At 46.2% G+C, this 20,651-nt stretch overlaps 2 protein-coding genes across 3 annotated transcripts in view; one reads left to right on the top strand and one right to left on the bottom strand.

The window, feature by feature from the left end:
- PIAS2 (protein inhibitor of activated STAT 2) overlaps positions 1-20,651 on the bottom strand; it is an 89,813-nt gene that overhangs the window by 10,887 nt on the left and 58,275 nt on the right. The window lies entirely within an intron of this gene.
- Positions 1-20,651, top strand: part of LOC139162803 (elongation factor 2-like) — a 68,801-nt gene that overhangs the window by 44,568 nt on the left and 3,582 nt on the right. For both annotated transcript variants that reach the window (XM_070743603.1, XM_070743604.1), the window contains 4 exons: positions 2,763-3,021; positions 4,934-5,041; positions 7,467-7,820; positions 17,086-17,268. In XM_070743603.1, coding sequence (XP_070599704.1) covers positions 2,763-3,021; positions 4,934-5,041; positions 7,467-7,820; positions 17,086-17,268 — 904 coding nt within the window. The remainder of the gene's footprint in view (positions 1-2,762; positions 3,022-4,933; positions 5,042-7,466; positions 7,821-17,085; positions 17,269-20,651) is intronic.

The raw sequence follows: 20,651 nt of genomic DNA, 5'->3' as shown, positions 1-20,651 counted from the left end.
ATCCCTGGTAGACATGTATGCCTTAAGAGCCGGGGTGGCGCAGCAGGTAGAGTGCTGTACTGCAGGCCACTGAAGCTGACTGTAGATCTGAAGGTTAGCGGTTCAAATCTCATCACCGGCTCAAGGTTGACTCAGCCTTCCATCCTTCCGAGGTGGGTAAAATGAGGACCTGGATTGTGGGGGCAATAGCCTGGCTCGGTTAAGAAGTGCTATTGCTAACATGTTGTAAGCCGCCCTGAGACTAAGGAGAAGGGCGGCATAAAAATTGATTGAATGAATGAATGAATGAATGAATGAATGAATGAATGAATAAATAAATAAATAAATAAATAAATAAGCAAGCTTTCTGTGGCCGCTCTGATAGGGCAGAATAATAGCAAAAGCAACAGCACTTTACTGTATTTTTTTGGAGTATAGGAAGGCACCTTTTTGCCCTCTAAAAGAGGGTGGAAATGTCGGTGTGTCTTATACACTGACTACAGCCAGTTTTGGCCTCCCGAAGCCAACCTCTGCATCCTATTTTTGCGAAAAATGGGCCCGTTTTTCAAAAAACCAGGGTGCATAGAGGATTTGGGAGGCCTGCAGAAAAGTCTCCTGGTGGCTGGGGAAAGCAAAATTGCCCCCGTTTTTGCAAAGAAAAAAAAACAGGTGAAAAACGGGCAAAAGCTGGGGCATTTTGCCTTCCCCTAGCCCCCAAAAGCACTCTGCAGGCCTCCCAAACCCTTTGCACCCCATTTTTTGCAAATACGGGTGAAAAACGGACCCATTTTTGCAAAAAAACAAACCAGGTCAAGCAGAGGGTTTGGGAGGCCTGCAGAGTGCTCCTGGGGGCTGGGGAGGAAAAAAAGGTTTTCCCCTTACTTATCTCTTCTAAATCTTGGTGCGTCTTATGCCCTGGTGCATCTTATAGTCTGAAAAATATGGCATATACCTCTTCATAGTGTTTTACAGACCTCTTCAAGTGGTTTACAGAGTCAGCCTATTGCTCCCAACAATCTGGCTCCTCCTTTTTACCAACCTCGGAAGGATGGAAGGCTGAGTCAACCTTGAACTGGTCAGGATTGAACTCCTGGCAGTGGGCAGAGTCAGCCTGCAATACTGCATCCTAATTACTGTGCCACCCGAGCTGATCTGTGTTCAGGAGAAGCCCTAGGAAGCAGGGATACTTGGCCGCCCTGAGTCTTCAGAGAGGGGAGGCATATCAATCCAATCAATCAATCAATCAATCAATCTCTTAGATCCGTGTTTCCCAACCTTGGCAACTTGAAGATATCTGGACTTCAACTCCCAGAATTCCCCAGCCAGCATTCGCTGGCTGGGGAATTCTGGGAGTTGAAGTCCAGATATCTTCAAGTTGCCAAGGTTGGGAAACACTGTCTTAGATCACTGCACGAAGACAGGGATGTGTTTGAGCATAGAAAAATCACCAGTGTAATTTGGGAGAGCAACGCACTTTCTCCTGCTTGTGTGACAATTTTTAACTCTTTGCATAAGCTAAATAAGTTTTACATTTAGAGGGTGCAAGGAATGGAGAAATGTCCGTGGAGATTCTCAATCATCCAGGTCACAGTTGTCCCAAAGGTGCTTTTTCAAGAGGAAACTGGACGTTCTTCGTTTTCTCTTGAAGATGTTTTGCTCCTCGTCCAAGAAGCATCTTTAGTTCTGACTGAATCCTTCCATTCCCCCACCATTCAGTCAAAACGGAAGAACCTTCTTGGATGAGAAGTGAAATGTCTTCAAGGCAAAACAAAGAACATCCAGTCGCCTTTTGAAAAAGAACCTCTGGGGAATGGAAGGTTGCTAGAAAGAAAATTATGTTTTGTTTCCCAGGAGATTTTTTTCCCTGTGCCAATTTTTAAAGGAATTTTAAAGGCGTGAATTTTTTATTTATATATTTATTATTTATTTATTTTATTTATTGGATTTGTATGTCGCCCCTCTCCGTATACTCGGGGCGGCTAACACCAGTGGTAAAAACAACATGCGACAATCCAATACTAAAACAGCTAAAAACCCTTATTTTAAAACCAATCATACATACAAACATACCATCCATAAATTGTAGAAGCCTAGGGGGAAAGAATATCTCAGTTCCCCCATGCCTGACGACAGAGGTGGGTTTTAAGAAGCTTACGAAAGGCAAGAAGGGTGGGGGCTATTCTAATCTCTGGGGGGAGTTGGTTCCAGAGGGCCGGGGCCACCACAGAGAAGGCTCTTCCCCTGGGTCCCGCCAAACGACATTGTTTAGTTGATGGGACCCCGAGAAGGCCCACTCTGTGGGACCTAATTGGTCGCTGGGATTCGTGCGGCAGAAGGCGGTCCCGGAGATAACCTGGCACGGTGCCATGAAGGGCTTTATAGGTCATAACCAACACTTTGAATTGTGACCAGAAACTGATCAGCAACCAATGCAGACTGCCGAGTGTTGGTGTGACATGGGCATATTTGGGGAAGCCCATGATTGCTCTCGCAGCTGCATTCTGCACGATCTGAAGTTTCCGAACACTTTTCAAAGGTAGCCCCATGTAGAGAGCGTTACAGTAGTCAAGCCTCGAGGTGATGAGGGCATGAGTGGCTGTGAGCAGTGACTCACGGTCCAAATAGGGCCTCGAGGCTCGACTGCATTTCATCCTGTGATTAAAATAAGAATTAAAAAAGGCAAGGATAGAGAAAATATTCTTTGTAAAAGGTTTGGGGTTTTTTAAAAAAAAAATAGTTCCAATGATAAAATAGGTTTTGTTACCCATCCTCTGTCCTTGCAGAACCATTTTGATGATGGGTCGTTACGTTGAACCCATTGAGGATGTCCCTTGCGGCAACATTGTTGGCCTGGTTGGTGTCGATCAGTTTTTGGTGAAGACGGGCACCATTACCACCTTCGAACACGCCCACAATATGAGAGTGATGAAATTTAGCGTTAGCCCAGTTGTGCGTGTTGCGGTTGAAGCCAAAAACCCCGCCGACCTACCAAAGCTAGTGGAGGGCCTAAAACGTCTTGCCAAGTCTGACCCTATGGTGCAGGTGAGTGGTAGCTATGCAGTGTGACTTGAAGTAACCGGTTCGCAGTGTAGGTTTATTTTTTTAAAAAAGAAACAATTCGCCTAAAATCTTTTGCCTAATTGCATGCCTAACGCTTGTTGTACATACTCCTGATCAGCTGGAGGATGATGAAGATATTGAGGACTCGGATTCAGATAGTGTTTATGAAGTAGTGGGGGGACCGGAGTTACAGGTAGTAGAACAGGTGGGAGGCCAGCCACAGGATGGGGCTATGAGTTCAGGATCTAGCGAGGGAGAATCAGATGCTTGCTGGGTTAACACTAAATTCAGAAGGATTCAGAAACGTAGAGAGCAAAGGTCTGGAAGAAGATATTAAGGAGAGGAATGGGTTAAATATTGTAGTGAGGTAATTGGCACATCAGGAGGCTAGTGTAGAAGAAGGGTGGAGTTTCAACGTTGCCAAAAAAGAAATATGGAGGGGGGGTTTCGCCACGCTAAAGTAAGCCAAAGTATTTTGTATTGTATTTAGTCAGTGCTGCTGTTTTTTATAGCTATGTAGTTAGGAAATAAATCTTGTCTTAAGTGAAGCAGGAAAAGGAATGTGAGGAATGCAGCTAGAAGAGAGATAACGGACCGGTTGATGTTTGGAATGTGTTGAAGTACAAGAGAGCAGAGAAATAAACGGAATTGCTTTATTCACGAAATGATGCATTTAACGAGAGTTATTTGTAATTACTAAACTTCTACCAGAAACCAGAACAACTTGCCATACTGCATTCTAACCCCTGCTTCACCGGAGCTCTTGAGGTTCTGAAGCATTTAGGGGAAAACTGGAAATAACATAGCAGTGAACATCCTTAGCAGTTTTTATCTCTCTCATCCATGCGGGACAGAAGGAGAGCAGCATGGTGATCTAGGGTTGAAGACCCCTGTTTCCCACTCGGATGGTTAAGAGTTCAATCCTAGGTAGCAGCAGATGCTTCTCCCCTAGGGGACGAGGAAAAAATATCTGTTGCACACTCCGCGTGGTGTCAGGAAGGAATCCAGCCACTAAATGATGAGCTACATCTACTTGCCCCAACTCTACCCCAGTTTAAGGGATTGCCAGATCATAAATAAGGAATTGTTATAGTGTTAGGAAGAAGGAACCTCAATAGCCTGACTTCCTCATTGTATCTAAAATGTGTTGTTGGCTTGTCTCGGTTAGCTGGGCTTGAAACCTTCGACAACACCGAGCAGAGAATTTTAACAGAGCGTGGATGTGTGATAAAGCCAAGTTAAATAAGTATTATTTACATATAAACAAAATATAAACAATACAGAATAAGCAAATACAGAATAATACGCACTGAGCAATTACAAGATTAGCACAAAGCAAAACACAATATAGATAATAAGCAGGAAGCTTATACAAGCACAAAGCGTAAACACAACTCCCCCTCTCTCAGGCAAAAGTAAAGGAAGTGACTGAGCAGACTAATGAGCTTTTATAGCTTCAATGAGGAAGTGACGAAACAGCCTTGAATATTAACTCTTTAAGTACAAGTTTGGTACAAGTGTACAATATGCCGTTTACAATGGCAATCCCTAACAACCATGTACCTTGTACTAACATGTGTGTTAAGAGAAATTTTTAAAATCAATGATAGAGAAAGAAGGGAGAGAATTCTCCCGCTCAACAGTAGAAATTTTGGGCTCATTTAAGGACTACCTGCATTGTATGAACTCCAGGATGGAAACCATGGAGTATCTTATGATAATTTTTGTACACCCAGTTTAGAATGACCTAACCTTGAAAATCCTACAAAGCGTGATTTGCAAAAACATATGCTGTTGCCTGGGGTGAGACTACCAGATTTATAAATGCTTCCAGAATTTTCTTTTATCCTGAAACCAGAATGGATCCCTATCACAAGCCTTTCCTGTCCCCTAGTGCATTATTGAGGAATCTGGGGAACACATCATTGCTGGAGCTGGAGAGCTGCACTTGGAAATCTGCCTGAAAGATCTGGAGGAAGACCACGCCTGCATTCCAATTAAGGTATTTCATTTTTCATTTTATTGGATTTGTATGTCGCCCCTCTCCGTAGACTCGGGGCGACTAACAACAGTGGTAAAAACAACATGCGACAATCCAATACTAAAGTAGCTAAAAACCCTTATTTTAAAACCAATCATACATACAAACGTACCATACATAAATTGTAGAAGCCTAGGGGGAAAGAATATCTTAATTCCCCCATGCCTGACGACAGAGGTGGGTTTTAAGAAGCTTACGAAAGGCAAGAAGGGTGGGGGCTATTCTAATCTCTGGGGGGAGTTGGTTCCAGAGGGTCGGGGCCGCCACAGAGAAGGCTCTTCCCCTGGGTCCCGCCAAACGGCATTGTTTAGTTGACGGGACCCGGAGAAGGCCCACTCTGTGGGACCTAATTGGTCGCTGGGATTCGTGCGGCAGAAGGCGGTCCCGGAAATAACCTGGCACGGTGCCATGAAGGGCTTTATAGGTCATAACCAACACTTTGAATTGTGACCGGAAACTGATCGGCAACCAATGCAGACTGCGGAGTGTTGGTGTGACATGGGCATATTTAGGGAAGCCCATGATTGCTCTCGCAGCTGCATTCTGCATGATCTGAAGTTTCCGAACACTTTTCAAAGGTAGCCCCATGTAGAGAGCATTACAGTAGTCCAGCCTCGAGGTGATGAGGGCATGAGTGACTGTGAGCAGTGACTCCCGATCCAAATAGGGCCGCAACTGGTGCACCAGGCGAACCTGGGCAAACGCCCCCCAACTGATTGAACTGGAAACATTTGACTCTGGGATAAATTGACAGTAATTTTTTTTTTTAAGGTTCCGAGTCTTTTTTTGGGGGGTGCCCCAAAAGGAGTATCAAACACAAGGCCTTTAAGCCAGATCTGGCTCATGGGTGCTTAGATCTTATTTATTTATTTATTGGATTTGTATGCCGGCCCTCTCCGCAGACTCGGGGCGGCTAACAACAATGATAAAAACAGCATGTAGAAATTCAATTAATAAAACAACTAAAAACCCTTAAAATAAAACCAAAAATACCATGCATAACTTGTAATGGCCTAGGGGGAAGGAATATCTTAACTCCCCCATGCCTGGTGGCATAAATGAGTCTTGAGTAGTTTACGAAAGACAGGGAGGGTGGGGGCAGTTCTAATCTCCGGGGGGAGTTGGTTCCAGAGGGCTGGGGCCGCCACAGAGAAGGCTCTTCCCCCGGGCCCCGCCAAATGACATTGTTTAGTCGACGGGACCCGGAGAAGGCCAACTCTGTGGGACCTTATCGGTTGCTGGGATTTGTGCGGTAGCAGGCGGTTCCGGAGGTAATCTGGTCCCATGCCATGTAGGGCTCTTGCGGAAAGGGCCAGCCTGCAGTGGCTCAGCCAGTGAAAATGGAGCTTGGGAGGACCAAATAACAAAAGTTCATCTCAATACTTTGTTATTTATCCTTTGTTGGCAACAACAGAGGTCAAACGTTTTCTGTAAGTCCTCACAAGGTTGGCACACACTGTTGCTGGTATGTTGGCCCATTCCTCCATGCAGATCTCCTTAAGAGATCTACCGAGCGACAGCCCCAAAACATCACTGCTCTTCAGGAGATCTCCCCCCGGAGATTAGAACTGCTCCCACCCTCCTTGTCTTCCGTAAACTACTCAAGACCCACCTATACCGCCAGGCATGGGGGGATTTTGAGACATCTTTCCCCCAGGCTCCTTATAATTTATGTTTGGTATGTATGTGTTGTCTGGTTTTAATATGATAGGGTTTTAGTTATTTCTTTTAATATTAGATTTGTGCCACTATAATATTGTTTTTATCATTGTTGTGAGCCGCCCCGAGTCTTTGGAGAGGGGCGGCATACAAATCTAATAAATAATAATAATAATAATAATTATTATTATTATTATTATTATTATTATTATTATTATTATTATTATTATTATTATTATATAATAAAGTATTGAGATGAACTTTTGTTGACCAAATACTTTTTTTTGATCTTATACTGATCTTCGGAGAGGGGCGGCATACAAATCTAATAAATTATTATTATTATTATTATTATTATTATTATTATTATTATTATTATTATCATCATCATCATCATTATTTCCCACCATAATTTGCAAATAAATTTGTTAAAAATCAGGCAATGTGATTTTCTGGATGTTTTCTCATAGTTGAGATAATTAAAGGCCTCTCTCTTCTTTTTAAGTGGGAGAACTTGCACAATTGGTGTCTGACTAAATACTCCCCCCCTCCCCGCTGTATGTAGTAGACAGAGCAAACCCCATTCTCATCTAGCACTGATGATGTTACCTAGTTTGGTAAAGAAACGCCTGCAAAGAAACACCTGGAGCACCAGGGACCCCTCATTTCAATCCTGAGCTACAAATATTCTCCTTTATAAATTGAACGGGATTTTTTTTTCTTGCAGAAATCCGACCCCGTAGTATCTTACCGGGAGACCGTCTGTGAAGAATCCAACCAGTTGTGCTTATCCAAATCGCCAAACAAGCATAACAGGCTTTATATGAAAGCCCGCCCCTTCCCCGACGGATTGGCGGAGGATGTAGACAAAGGAGACGTTAGTTCCCGTCAGGAGCTGAAGCAGCGAGCTCGCTATCTGGCCGAGAAATACGAGTGGGATGTTTCTGAAGCAAGGAAGATCTGGTGCTTTGGACCCGACGGCACAGGGCCCAATATTTTGGTTGACATCACCAAGGGCGTCCAATATCTCAATGAAATCAAAGACAGCGTCGTGGCTGGGTTCCAGTGGGCCACTAAGGAGGTAGGTCTGCTGCAGAATTTTATCTTAAAGACTGTTCTGTCGGGCTCTCTGGTAGACTCCTCCCAAAAATTCACAGGTACAAATTTCAGACACACACACACGTTTGAAAATTCAGAACAATGTCCTTTATAATGAAAATGCACTTAACCGAAGCCCTCTTTTGGTATAGCCAAGAGCACTGGTCTCCAAACAACCTGGTAATTTGTACAAGTCCCTTATCAGTTCTGTGATACTTAGCTTGCAGCTGTGAGGCAATTCACAGTCCTTCTTCTTTCACAAAGTGAAACACACTTTGCCCTGGTTTAGTTTCAAAGCGGGGAAAAAGCAGCACACAAAAGGTCCAAGTCAGTAAAGCAGTCACGAAACACCACGATCAGATAATCCTCCACAATGGCCAAACCCACAGGCTGCTATTTATAGCAGCCTCACTAATCGCCACAGCCCCACCCAACCACAGGTGGCCTCATTTTCTTTGATAATAATCTCTCAGTTGTTGCTGCCTATGCATCGCTCTCCGCATGCGTGGCTGTATCATTAACTCTTGTTCTGAATCCAAGGAGGAGCTAGATAATTGATCTCCTTCTGAGCTGTCTGCCCCACTCTCCTCCTCCCTGTCACTCATGTCTTCTTGGTCAGAGGAGCCTTCATCAGCAGATTCCACTGGGGGGGGCAAAACAGGCCTGCAGCATGTGGATGTCTCCCCCACATCCACAGTCCTTGGGGCAGGAGCTGGGCCAGAGCTAACCACAACAAAGACCAGACAGGGGGGCCTCCACTTACAAGCCATTTGTTTAGTGACCAGATATTGCGGCCCTTAAAAAAAGTGAATTATGACCATTGTTTTACATGAGAGTTGTAGCAGCCTTGTGATCGAAATCCAGATGCTTGGCAACCGACTCATATTTAAGATGGTTGCAGTGTCCTGGGATCATGTGTGAGCAGTCATGGGCCTCCCAAGATACGTCCAGGTTTCTCAGGTGCTCCACGAGCTGCATTGGTCTCCGAACACAATTCAAAGTGCTGGTTATGACGTATAAAGCCCTATGTGGCATCAGACCAGATTACTTACGGAACCGTCTTCTGCCTAATGTAACCTAGTGGCTGGTCATGTCCCACAGCGTTGGCCTTCTCCATGTCCCGTCACCAAGACAGTGCCATCTGGCGGGACCTAGGGGAAGAGCCTTCTCTGTGGTGGCTCGGACCCTTTGGAATCAACTCCCTCCAGAGATTCGTACTGCTCCCACCCTCCCCGCCTTCCACAAGGCCTTAAAACCCATCTCTGCCGTCAGACTTGGGGCCATTGTCTAACATCTAGCCCCCGGACGATGAATAAATTTCTATGTTTGATTGAATGAATGTGGATGACCGGTCTTAAGAAATTGGGGGTTTTGGAAATGTATTTTAATTTTAGATTTCTACATGTTTTTGTATTTCATTTTGTTGTGAGCCTCCCTGAGTCTGAGGAAAAGGGCGGCATAGAAATAAAATAAAATAAATAAATAAATGTGATCCCCTTTTGCAACCTTCTGACAAGCAAAATCATTGGGGAAGCCAGATTCACGTAAGAACCATGCTCCTACCTTAGAAACATAGAAGTCTGACGGCAGAAAAAGACCTCATGGTCCATCTAGTCTGCCCTTATACTATTTCCTGTATTTTATCTTAGGATGGATCTATGTTTATCCCAGGCATGTTTAAATTCAGTTACTGTGGATTTATGTACCACGTCTGCTGGAAGTTTGTTCCAAGGATCTACTACTCTTTCAGTGAAATAATATTTTCTCATGTTGCTTTTGATCTTTCCCCCAACTAACTTCAGATTGCGTCCCCTTGTTCTTGTGTTCACTTTCCTATTAAAAACACTTCCCTCCTGAACCTTATTTAACCCTTTAACATATTTAAATGTTTCGATCATGTCCCCCCTTTTCCTTCTGTCCTCCAGACTATACAGATTGAGTTCATTAAGTCTTTCCTGATACGTTTTATGCTTAAGACCTTCCACCATTCTTGTAGCCCGTCTTTGGACCCGTTCAATTTTGTCAATATCTTTTTGTAGGTAAGGTCTCCAGAACTGAACACAGTATTCCAAATGTGGTCTCACCAGCGCTCTATGTAGTGGGATCATAATCTCCCTCTTCCTGCTTGTTATACCTCTAGCTATGCAGCCAAGCATCCTACTTGCTTTTCCTACCGCCCGACCGCACTGCTCACCCATTTTGAGACTGTCAGAAATCGCTACCCCTAAATCCTTCTCTTCTGCAGTCAGGGCCGCCATCAGGAATTTTGGGGCCCCATACAGCCTAAGTGTCTGGGCACCCCCCCCCCCCCCCCGCCATTTTAAAACTACTTTTTTAAAGTTTTTAAGAAGATGTTAGATAATCATCTGAAAATAGCTGTAAATAAAACCCGATGTTCCCAGAATTAACGTTATTCATAAGATTATGATAGCAACAACTTGACCTTAGTTTTACTGGACCTATAGAATAATCATATAATAACCGCTGATGTTACAGGCCGTATAACTATATAAAGAAGGAACTGTGAGGGTAACAGTTCAAAAGGGACGGGGGTGGTGTTTGTTATGTTGTGTTGTTTTGTTGCTTGTCTTATAAAATGCAAATACAAAATTTAAACAAACAAATAAGTATATTGTAAAATGATAGATTATGTACTATCTTGTTTTTTTAATGTTTACATAATAACTACTTTTTTTAAAAAAAATCATCTCTCTGAAGTAGTGTAGGATTCCTGTCTAAGCAGGGGGTTGGACTAGAAGACCTCCAAGGTGCCTTCCCACTGTTATTCTATTCTAATTATCCAGGGGGTTGTGTAGTTATCAGTGGTATTAAAATAGGAGCTGTTAAGAAAAAACCAAATACAATTTCATATTGCTTCACATCTCAATATCCTTTTCGATCTAGTTTTTAAGCCCATCGGTGAACGCAGGTCTGAACGAGCCCGTGGTATCCAAGTTAATTTCAAAGTACACTGCTCAAAAAAAAGTGAAGGGAACACTACTTAAACAACACAATATAAACTCCAAGTTGTCAATCAGCGTTGCTTCCTAAGTGGACAGTTTGATTTCACAGAAATTTGATTTACTTGGAGTTATATTGTGTTGTTTAAGTGTTTCCTTTATTTTTTTGAACAGTGTAGATCAGGGGTCCCCAAACTTTTTACTCAGGGGGCCAGTTCACTGTCCCTCAGACTGTTGGAGGGCCGGACTATTAAAAAAACGTGTGAACAAATCCCTATGCACACTGCACATACCTTATTTAAAGTAAAAAACAAAATGGGAACAAATACAATATTTAATATTTATTCTTCCTCTTTCTCCCTTTCTCTCTGTCCTTCTGTCTTTCTAATTCTCTCTCTCTCTTTCTCTCTGTCCTCTCTTTCTCTCTTCTTTCTCTCACTCACTCTTTCTATCTCTCTCTCTCTCCCTCTCTCTGTCTCCTTTCTCTCTCTCTCCCTTTCTATCTCTCTTCTTCCTTTCTCTCTCCCTCTCTATCTTTCCCTCTTTCTCTCCCCCCTCTCTCTTTCTCTCTCTCTTCTTTCTCTCACTCACTCTCTTTCTATCTCTCCCTCTTTCTCTCTACCTTTCTTTCTCTTTCTCTCTCTTCCTTTCTCTGTCCCTCTCTTTCTTTCTCTCTGTTCTTCTCTTTCTTTCTCTCTGTCCCTCTTTCTTTCTCTCCGTCCCTCTCTTTCTTTCTCTCCGTCCCTCTTTCTTTCTCTCTGTCCCTCTCTTTCTTTCTCTGTCCCTCTTTCTTTCTCTTATCTCTCCTTCTCTCACTCACTCTCTTTGTATCTCTCTCTTTCTCTCTCTCCTTCTCTATCTCTCCCTCTTTCTCTCTCCCCCTTTCTATCTCTCCTCTTCCTTTCTCTCTCTTTCTTTCTCTTTCTCTCTCCCTTATTTTTTATCTTTTTCTGCTGTGGGCGAAGAGCGTGCGGCCCAGACCCTGAGCAGAAAAGGGCCTCCGTGGCTCCCGAGTGGCGTCCGAGACCCGCTGGGCAATCTGCCAGGCGCTTTAGGGCCCCTCAAACCCCGACGACCTCGCACCCGGGGCCCTCCGCCGCCCCCGGATCCTGGCCGGGACAGGGCAGCTTCCTCTGACAGGCGCCGCGCGGGGCCGAGGGGGCTTCAAAACCGGCCAGGGGGGCTCAGGCTGCCCGAAGTGTCCCGCCGAGGGCTTCGAAGGGCAAGAAAGGGGGGCCTCGCTTCTGTCCCACTTTAAGGGCCTCTTTCCGAACAGTTCCCCACTCTCTCCGTGCAGGCGAGCAAAGCGAATTTCTGTTTGGGCAGCAAAAAGGCACTTTCCCTCCCAGCCCTCCGCCTGCGACACCCCGAGATCGAGACTGAATCCTTTGATCTCCCGAAAAATCACTTCGGTTTTGTTAATCGGCTTTTCCTGCTTTTCTCACCCAAAAGTTTTTCTTTTTCTTTCTTTCCTTTTTTACATTCTGGCAAATGCGGGAAACCGAGGCGCGTCTCGCCCGCGTTCCTGAGCCTGCGTGGATGTTTTGGGCCTGAAAACTAGAGAGTCTCTTTCATCCCCTACAGACACGGCTGAGGCCTTTGGGCTGGAAGCCCCCCCCCCCCCCCCGCAGCCCATGCCCTCCCCCCAGGTTTCCACGACCTGGTCAGGCAAAACTCTACATTCTCTTTCGCTTTCTCCACGCTGGCCGGGTCGCCACTTCCCACTCCAGGCCCTCCCCCCACGCCCGCACCCCAGGGTCCGCTCTCTCTCTTTCTCTCTCATACACCACGCCAGCAACAGAGAGAGAAAGAGAGAGAGCGTAGGGCGGCTTGCCGGTCCACGCCCGCCTTGATAAGCGGTCCCGCATGGCCCCAGCGCCGGACTCCGCCGTTGATCTCCGCCCCCGTTCGGCTCTGCAGCTGAGAAGCAGCAGCCACGTCCACCCCTTCGCCCTCCCCCCGCGTCCCCGGCACCCAGCGTCTGGCCCCACACCGCCTCCACCACCCGGTAACACGCCCGATCTCTACCTCTCTCTGCTGCTGGTAAAGGCAGGCAGCCGGCAAAAGAGGGAGGGTACAGACTGGGCATGTGCAAGGAGCCGCTGACTGCGGGCCCCAATTTGCCCGGGGCCCGGTACGGCGCTCCCAGTAGTACCCGTCTATCGGCGGCCCTGTCTGCAGTGATTCACTTAACAACTGTGGCAAGGTCATAAAATGGGGCAAGAGTTTGGAGGGCCCTTGGGTTTCGGAGGGTACTTTCATGAAATTGTTTGACCAATCTATCTGCGTTTATTTTCCAACTCTTCACCCAAGTCGCTTCGGAAAGCGGGTTCCCCCTTCCAGTACACATAAGTGTTCCAGTTGGCCTCGTTGCACCCTCACGTCTACCATTCTCTTTATCTCATAGTGAGTTTGACCCTCAATCACCACGGGCTTGGGAGGTGCCTGATTGTTCTGTCTGGGTCCCTCCAGAGGCAAACACCAACACAAAAAGAGAATCCAGACACACTGGTAAAAATCAAAGGCAGTTTATAGAATTCAAAGCAAACAGGTAACAGAAAATGTCCTTACAAACAGGAAGACGCTGAAACTTCAAAGATGTTTCACGAAGGCCATGAAGTAAAACAGGATTCTTGCTGTCAAAAACAACGCTGGAGATAACAAACATACGCCTCCCCCAAGTCTTCCAGTCTTCTAGGCCACATGGCAAGATCAGAGACGCCGAGAAGCAAAGCAGGGTCACAGGACTTTCAAGTTGATAACGCTCCACATGGCTAAAAGGGCTTGCCTGCCTTTTAAACCCTGCTGAGGAGAACCACACCCAAACCCAGCTGTTGCCAATTCAGTGATGCCAATACCTTTATAATTGGTCCCATCTCTGGGCTGCACCTCGCTGTCTCATGTCAATTATAGCCTGTGCTTCCTCATCCAATGAGGCCAGGCTACTGGCTGGGGAGAGCCGCCCCCCCCCCCCCCGGGGCTCTCAGGCTGCTCCTCCTCATCCTCTTCCTGACTTTCCTCTCCCCCGTCTGCCTGGTCCTCCCCCTCCTGTTCACTGTCCTCCTCCTCCGGGCCTGGATCCAGCAGAGACGCAGCCGGTCCCTGAGAAGCCTCAGGCTGAATCACAACACTGATCCACTGATTTCAGTTGTGAACTCACTGCTGGTTTCAACAGGCTGCTGCGGAATACCGTGTGTACAGTAATCAAAGTGAAGCCCTCATGCAAGATACATACCTGTGTTTGCACAAAAATAAGACCAGCTCTTATATAAGATGTATTATGACTTATTTTTCATTTAGGTCTTATTTTCTGGGAAATACGGTACTAAATACGTCCCTCTAGTTGACAATAGAAACATAGAAGATTGACGGCAGAAAAAGACCTCATGGTCCATCTAATCTGCCCTTATACTATTTCCTGTATTTTATCTTAGGATGGATATATGTTTATCCCAGACAATCTTAACTGGGGCTTGTTTTAGGAGAAATTCAGTAGGATATTTGCTGTATTCCGCCTTCTACCGCAAGAATCTCAGCGGCCGATAAGGTCCCACAGAGTTGGCCTTCTCCAGATCCCGTCGACCAAACAATGTCGTTTGGCGGGCCCCAGGGGAAGCCTTCTCTGTGGTGGCCCCGGCCCTCTGGAATCAACTCCCCCGAGATTAGAACGGCCCCCACCCTCCTTGTCTTTTGCAAATTACTCAAGACCCACCTTTGTCGCCAGGCATGGGGGAGTTAGGATATTCCTTCCCCTAGGCCATTACAAGTTATGTATGGTATGTTTGTGTGTATGTTTGGTTTTTATAATAAGGGTTTTTAGTTGTTTTAATCAATTGGATTGTTACATGTTGTTTTTTATCATTGTTGTTAGACGCCCCGAGTCTGCGGAGAGGGGCGGCATACAAATCCAATAAATAAATAAATAAATAAATACATGTGTTTCCACAAAAATAAGACCAGGTCTTATATAATATATTACGACTTATTTTTCATTTAGGTCTTATTTTCTGGGAAATACGGTACTAAATACATCCCTCTAGTTGACAATAAAAGCATAGAAGACTGATGGGAGAAAAAGACCCCATGGTCCATCTAGTCTGCCCTTATACTATTTCCTGTATTTTATCTTAGGATGGGTATATGTTTATCCCAGACAATCTTAACTGGGGCTTGTTTTAGGAGAAATTCAGTAGGATTTTGCTGTATTCCAGTGACGATTTGTGGGAAATTAAGTACCGTATGCAGTAGTGGCATTGACCAACCCCACTGTGCTTATCTCTTGAGGAGGGGTGGAGAAGGTCCCTTGTGTTGAGGGAGGGGGGAGCCCATCAAGCCTGAATTTGATTTGGATGGATGCGGGACTGTTTATATCTTTGGCTACTCTAATATGAATTCAGTTTGACACACCTTGGTGTTGAAGCAGAATAGAGCTTTTGGTCACATCATCATAGCTGACCAATGAGTCACGCACATTCCAGCCAGCAGCTGGGTGACCAGAAGAGGAGGAGGAGGAGAGAAGTCACCAAGGGGACACAATCTGAAGTTAGTTGGGGGAAAGATCAAAAGCAACATGAGAAAATATTATTTTACTGAAAGAGTAGTAGATCCTTGGAACAAACTTCCAGCAGACATGGTAGATAAATCCACAGTAACTGAATTTAAACATGACTGGGATAAACATATATCCATCCTAAGATAAAATACAGAAAATAGTATAAGGGCAGACTAGATGGACCATGAGGTCTTTTTCTGCTATCAGACTTCTATGTTTCTAAGCAAACAGCTCCCATCTTGGTTGGACAGTGTGAAAGCTTGTTTTGGAAATTTAAGAATCTGAAACTTATATTGGTGTGAAAAGCCCAGGAACTTCAGTACTGGCTTTTCACCAGTTAGTGCCAATATAGCGTATCTAAATAAATTTGTACTTTGAGAAAATGGAATGCCTCAGAATTCAACTTATTGTTGTGGCCTGCCAGCAGCCTGTGCAGCTGATAGTGGATCCCATTTCAGAGACCGACTTGGTGATGCACCAGTCACCTGTGCAGCTGCCACCCGAGTAGGAAAGTGAGGAGGCTGGCAAGGACTCGGTGCCAGAGGCAGAAGTTCAGCCAGGGCCTTTGGAACCTACAGCACCTCTTTGGCAGTGATGAAAAAGAAGAGGCTTCCGCTCTTCTTGATGCACGAACACGCAGGGTTGCCAAGAGACAGGAGTGGTTACTCCAGAGGAGCTCTCCTCGGGTGTAAGACTTAAGGAAAGCAGAGGCAGCTGCATCTCTGCAGGAAACGTTTGAAATTCGTTGTGTTGACTCGTGTCTGCAAAATCTCTACTCTGCTTATCTGCTACAGTTTGTTTACTGAAGACAACTTCTAGGCATTTTGCCAAACTTTGTGAGCTATCAAAGACTAATTGCTATTCTATAATTTAAGACTTTCTGAACTTATGCCAAATGTTAATGATGATTAATTAAGAGTTGGCCTTTTGCAAGAAAAGACTGCCTTTAAGTTTCTATGTGTGTGACCTCTACTAAGACATTTATTAGTAATCTGTTATTAAAATAAGCTTGAAGAAACTGTGTTTTTCTACGTTCTTAGCTGGGGCAAAACAGTTATGATGAATGCATTACTTGGAACCTGACAGCATTTAGCCGTAATTGTCAATGACTGTTTGCAAGGCTGCGACAACCGTCCTTGTAAAAGATCCTTCCACTTCTGTTATTTTACCCAAGAAAGGCGTCCTTAGCATGTACTCTTATTTAGAAACATAGAAACAAAAAGACCTCATGATCCATCTAGTCTGCCCTTATACTATTTCCTGTATTTTATCTTAGGATGGATATGTGTTTATCCCAGGCATGTTTAAATTCAGTTACTGTACTGTGGATTTATCAACCACGTCTGCTGGAAGTTTGTTCCAAGGATCTACTACTCTTTCAGTGAAATAATATTTTCTCATGTTGCTTTTGATCTTTCCCCCAACTAACTTCAGATTGTGTCCCCTTGTTGTGTTCACTTTCCTATTAAAAACACTTCCCTCCTGAACCTTATTTAACCCTTTAACATATTTAAATGTTTCGATCATGTCCCCCCTTTTCCTTCTGTCCTCCAGACTATACAGATTGAGTTCATTAAGTCTTTCCTGATATGTTTTATGCTTAAGACCTTCCACCATTCTTGTAGCCCGTCTTTGGACCCGTTCAATTTTATCAATATCTTTTTGTAGGTGAGGTCTCCAGAACTGAACACAGCATTCCAAATGTGGTCTCACCAGCGCTCTGTTTCTCCATGCAGGGTGTTTTGTGCGAAGAGAACATGAGAGGGGTCCGTTTTGACATTCAAGATGTGACTCTCCATGCCGATGCGATCCATCGTGGCGGAGGACAAATCATCCCGACGGCCAGGAGGGTCTTGTATGCTTCTGCCTTGACTGCCCAGCCTCGGCTGATGGAGCCCATCTATCTTGTTGAGATTCAGGTACAACCCCGGACCAACTTGGGATAAGGAGTTGATTATCCTTGTTGGCATTCAGAAGAGCCAGCCAAAGGCTGGTATGTCCATGTTCCTGTGACAGGTTTTGAGGTAGTTACGGTCATCCTGAGATGAGCTACAGCAGGGCCAGCTAGCTCTTCTCATTTCCAAACTGAGCCATGTTTCTCAAGCTACTTCGGACTTCTCTGCAACGGCTATTTTTGCTCCTGTTGTGTTGATTTTTTTGTTGAATTGTCTGATGTTCTTGATCCAGGTCCTCCACAATATAGTTTTAAGCTAAACTGTTTTTAGGGAGAGTGGGGAGAGCAGTATAGTAACCCCCCTATGCAAAATACCCAACAAAATTGGCTACTACATAAATTGTGTTCTAATTTTTTCTCTCTGGACTCCAAAATGTTTCCTGATTTTGCCACCAGGTGTTGCTAAGGGTAAAAACGACCTTGAATAACACTGGGTTTTTTTCAGTGTTGTAAAAAGATTTGCACAGATCCCCTGAAAGACAATTGGGGGGTGGAATGATGCATTTAGAAGATGATTAGTCCTATCTCCTCTGTCTGCTAAAGCGTGTTTTCAATAATCAACTATTTCTAGACCATCATCAAGATACTCCCAATGGTTTAAGTGAGGTTATTTAGCAAGTTAAAAGATTCTCCGACTGGTTTGAATGGGAAGATTTTAGAATTTGTGGGTCTAGTTTCAGCCCATCATTTTAACAGACACATCAGCGGTTCCATAAATATTTTGTGCAGAAATCTAGTTTATTCCACAAAGAAAAGGAGGGAGCTTATTATTAACATAGTTGGCCCACCTGGCGCTGGAGAGGCAGGAGGGGGGGAGGCACCTATCTCTGGGGGGACAGAGGGTCAGAACATCCCGGTGTTGCTGGGGAGAGGCAGATATGGCGGGGGCCACAGAGTTAGCCGGTCCAGGGGAACGAGGGATCGTTGCGTAATAACGATCCCTTGTTCTGGCTCTGTGAGCCCAACCTTGGGTACTAGTGAGGAGTGTAATTCTGGCCCTGGGCTCAGGTTGCTGCTGCTTAATGCCAGGTCGGTGGTAAATAAAGCTCTCCTCATCCGGGATCTAATCCTGGATGAGGAGGCCGACCTGGCATGTATTACTGAAACCTGGCTGGGCCCAGAGGGAGGAGTTCCTCTCTCTGAAATTTGCCCAGCTGGGTTTCAGATATGGCATCAACCTCGACCCCAGGGAAGGGGGGGAGGAGTGGCTATTATAGCCAGGGAGAGCCTTTGCCTACGTAGACTCATTGCTCCAGAGATTGCGGGTTGCGAATCTCTCTTGATGAAGCTGGACTTAGGGGGTCAGGTGGGCTTGTTCCTTACGTACCTGCCTCCCAGCTGCGTGTCAAAAGCCCTGCCTGTGCTGCTCGAGGAGGTAGCCGGGTTGGCGGTGGAGTTCCCCAGACTTATTGTCTTGGGGGACTTCAACCTGCCATCACTCGGCGAAGCCTCTGGGTTGGCACAGGAGTTCATGGCCACCATGACAGCCATGGACCTGACTCAAGTAATACAGGGTCCGACTCACGAGGGAGGGCACGCGCCCGACATGGTATTCCTCTCTGAGCAATTGAGTAATGGTCTGAGACTAAGGGGCTTAGAAATATTGCCTTTGTCAGGGTCAGACCATTTTCTACTACGGTTTGACTTCCTGGCTCCAATCCTTCCCCGCAGGGAGGCGGACCCAACTAAGATGTTCCGCCCCAGACGCCTGATGGACCCAGAGGGCTTTCAGACGGCGCTTGGGGTTATTCCAGATGCACTCGTCCACAGTTCGGCGGAGTCTCTTGCGGAAGCCTGGAACAAGGCTGCAGCGGAGGCTCTTGATCGGATTGCGCCTTTGCGACCTCTCTGTGGCGCTAGACCCCGTAGAGCTCCATGGTTCAACGAGGAGCTCCGGGAGTTGAAACGCCAGAAGAGACGTCAAGAGAAGCGATGGAGGAAGAGCAAGTCTGAATCCGATCGAACACTTGTAAGAGCTTTTATTAAGACTTACAAAGTGGCACTCAAGGCGGCAAGATGCGCGTATCATGCCGCCTTGATTGCATCAGCGGAATCCTGCCCGGCCGCTCTGTTTAGGGTGACCCGCTCCCTTCTTAACCAGGGGGGAGTTGGGGAGCCCTTGCAGAGTAGTGCCGAGGACTTTAACACGTTTTTCGCTGATAAAATCGCTCAGATTCGGGCGGACCTCGACTCGAATTGGAAAACAGAGTCGGCTGACAACGAGTCAGTCGAGGTGACTGGGGCCCGTACTTGTCTACCTGTCTGGGAAGAGTTTGATCTGGTGACACCTGATGAAGTGGACAAGGCCATTGGAGCTGTGAGTTCCGCCACCTGTTTAATGGATCCGTGTCCCTCCTGAGTGGTCTCGGCCGGCAGGGAGGTGACACAGAGCTGGGTCCAGGAGATTATCAACGCTTCCTTGGGGAGGGGATCCTTTCCATCATCCTATAAAGAGGCGCTTGTGCGCCCCCTCCTCAAGAAGCCTTCCCTGGACCCAGCCATACTTAATAACTACCGGCCAGTCTCCAACCTTCCCTTTATGGGGAAGGTTGTCGAGAAGGTGGTGGCACTCCAGCTCCAACGGTCCTTGGAAGAAGCCGATTATCTAGGTCCCCAGCAGTCGGGTTTCAGGCCCGGTTACAGCACGGAAACTGCTTTGGTCGCGTTGATGGATGATCTCTGGCGGGCCCGGGACAGGGGTTTATCCTCTGTCCTGGTGCTTCTTGACCTCTCAGCGGCTTTCGATACCATCGACCATGGTATCCTTCTGCACCGGCTGGAGGGGTTGGGGGTGGGAGGCACTGTTCTCCAGTGGTTCTCCTACCTCTCCAGTCGGTCGCAGTCGGTGTTAATGGGGCGCAAGAGGTCAACTCCGAGGTGTCTCCCTTGTGGGGTGCCTCAGGGGTCGGTCCTCTCCCCCTTGCTATTTAATATCTACATGAAACCGCTGGGTGAGATCATCCAAGGGCATGGGGTGAGGTATCATCAGTACGCTGATGATACCCAGCTTTACATCTCCACCCCATGTCCAGTCAACGAAGCGGTGGAAGTGATGTGCCGGTGTCTGGAGGCTGTTGGGGCCTGGATGGGTGTCAACAGACTCAAACTCAACCCGGATAAGACAGAGTGGCTGTGGGTTTTGCCTCCCAAGGACAATTCCATCTGTCCTTCCATTACCCTGGGGGGGGGGGATTATTGACCCCCTTGGAGAGGGTCCGCAACTTGGGCGTCCTCCTCGATCCACAGCTCACATTAGAGAACCATCTTTCAGCTGTGGCGAGGGGGGCGTTTGCCCAGGTTCGCCTGGTGCACCAGTTGCGGCCCTATCTGGACCGGGACTCATTACTC

Source organism: Erythrolamprus reginae, chromosome 2, assembly GCF_031021105.1.
Source record: "Erythrolamprus reginae isolate rEryReg1 chromosome 2, rEryReg1.hap1, whole genome shotgun sequence".
Lineage (NCBI taxonomy): Eukaryota > Metazoa > Chordata > Lepidosauria > Squamata > Dipsadidae > Erythrolamprus > Erythrolamprus reginae.
This window is presented reverse-complemented; position numbering and strand designations above follow the sequence as displayed.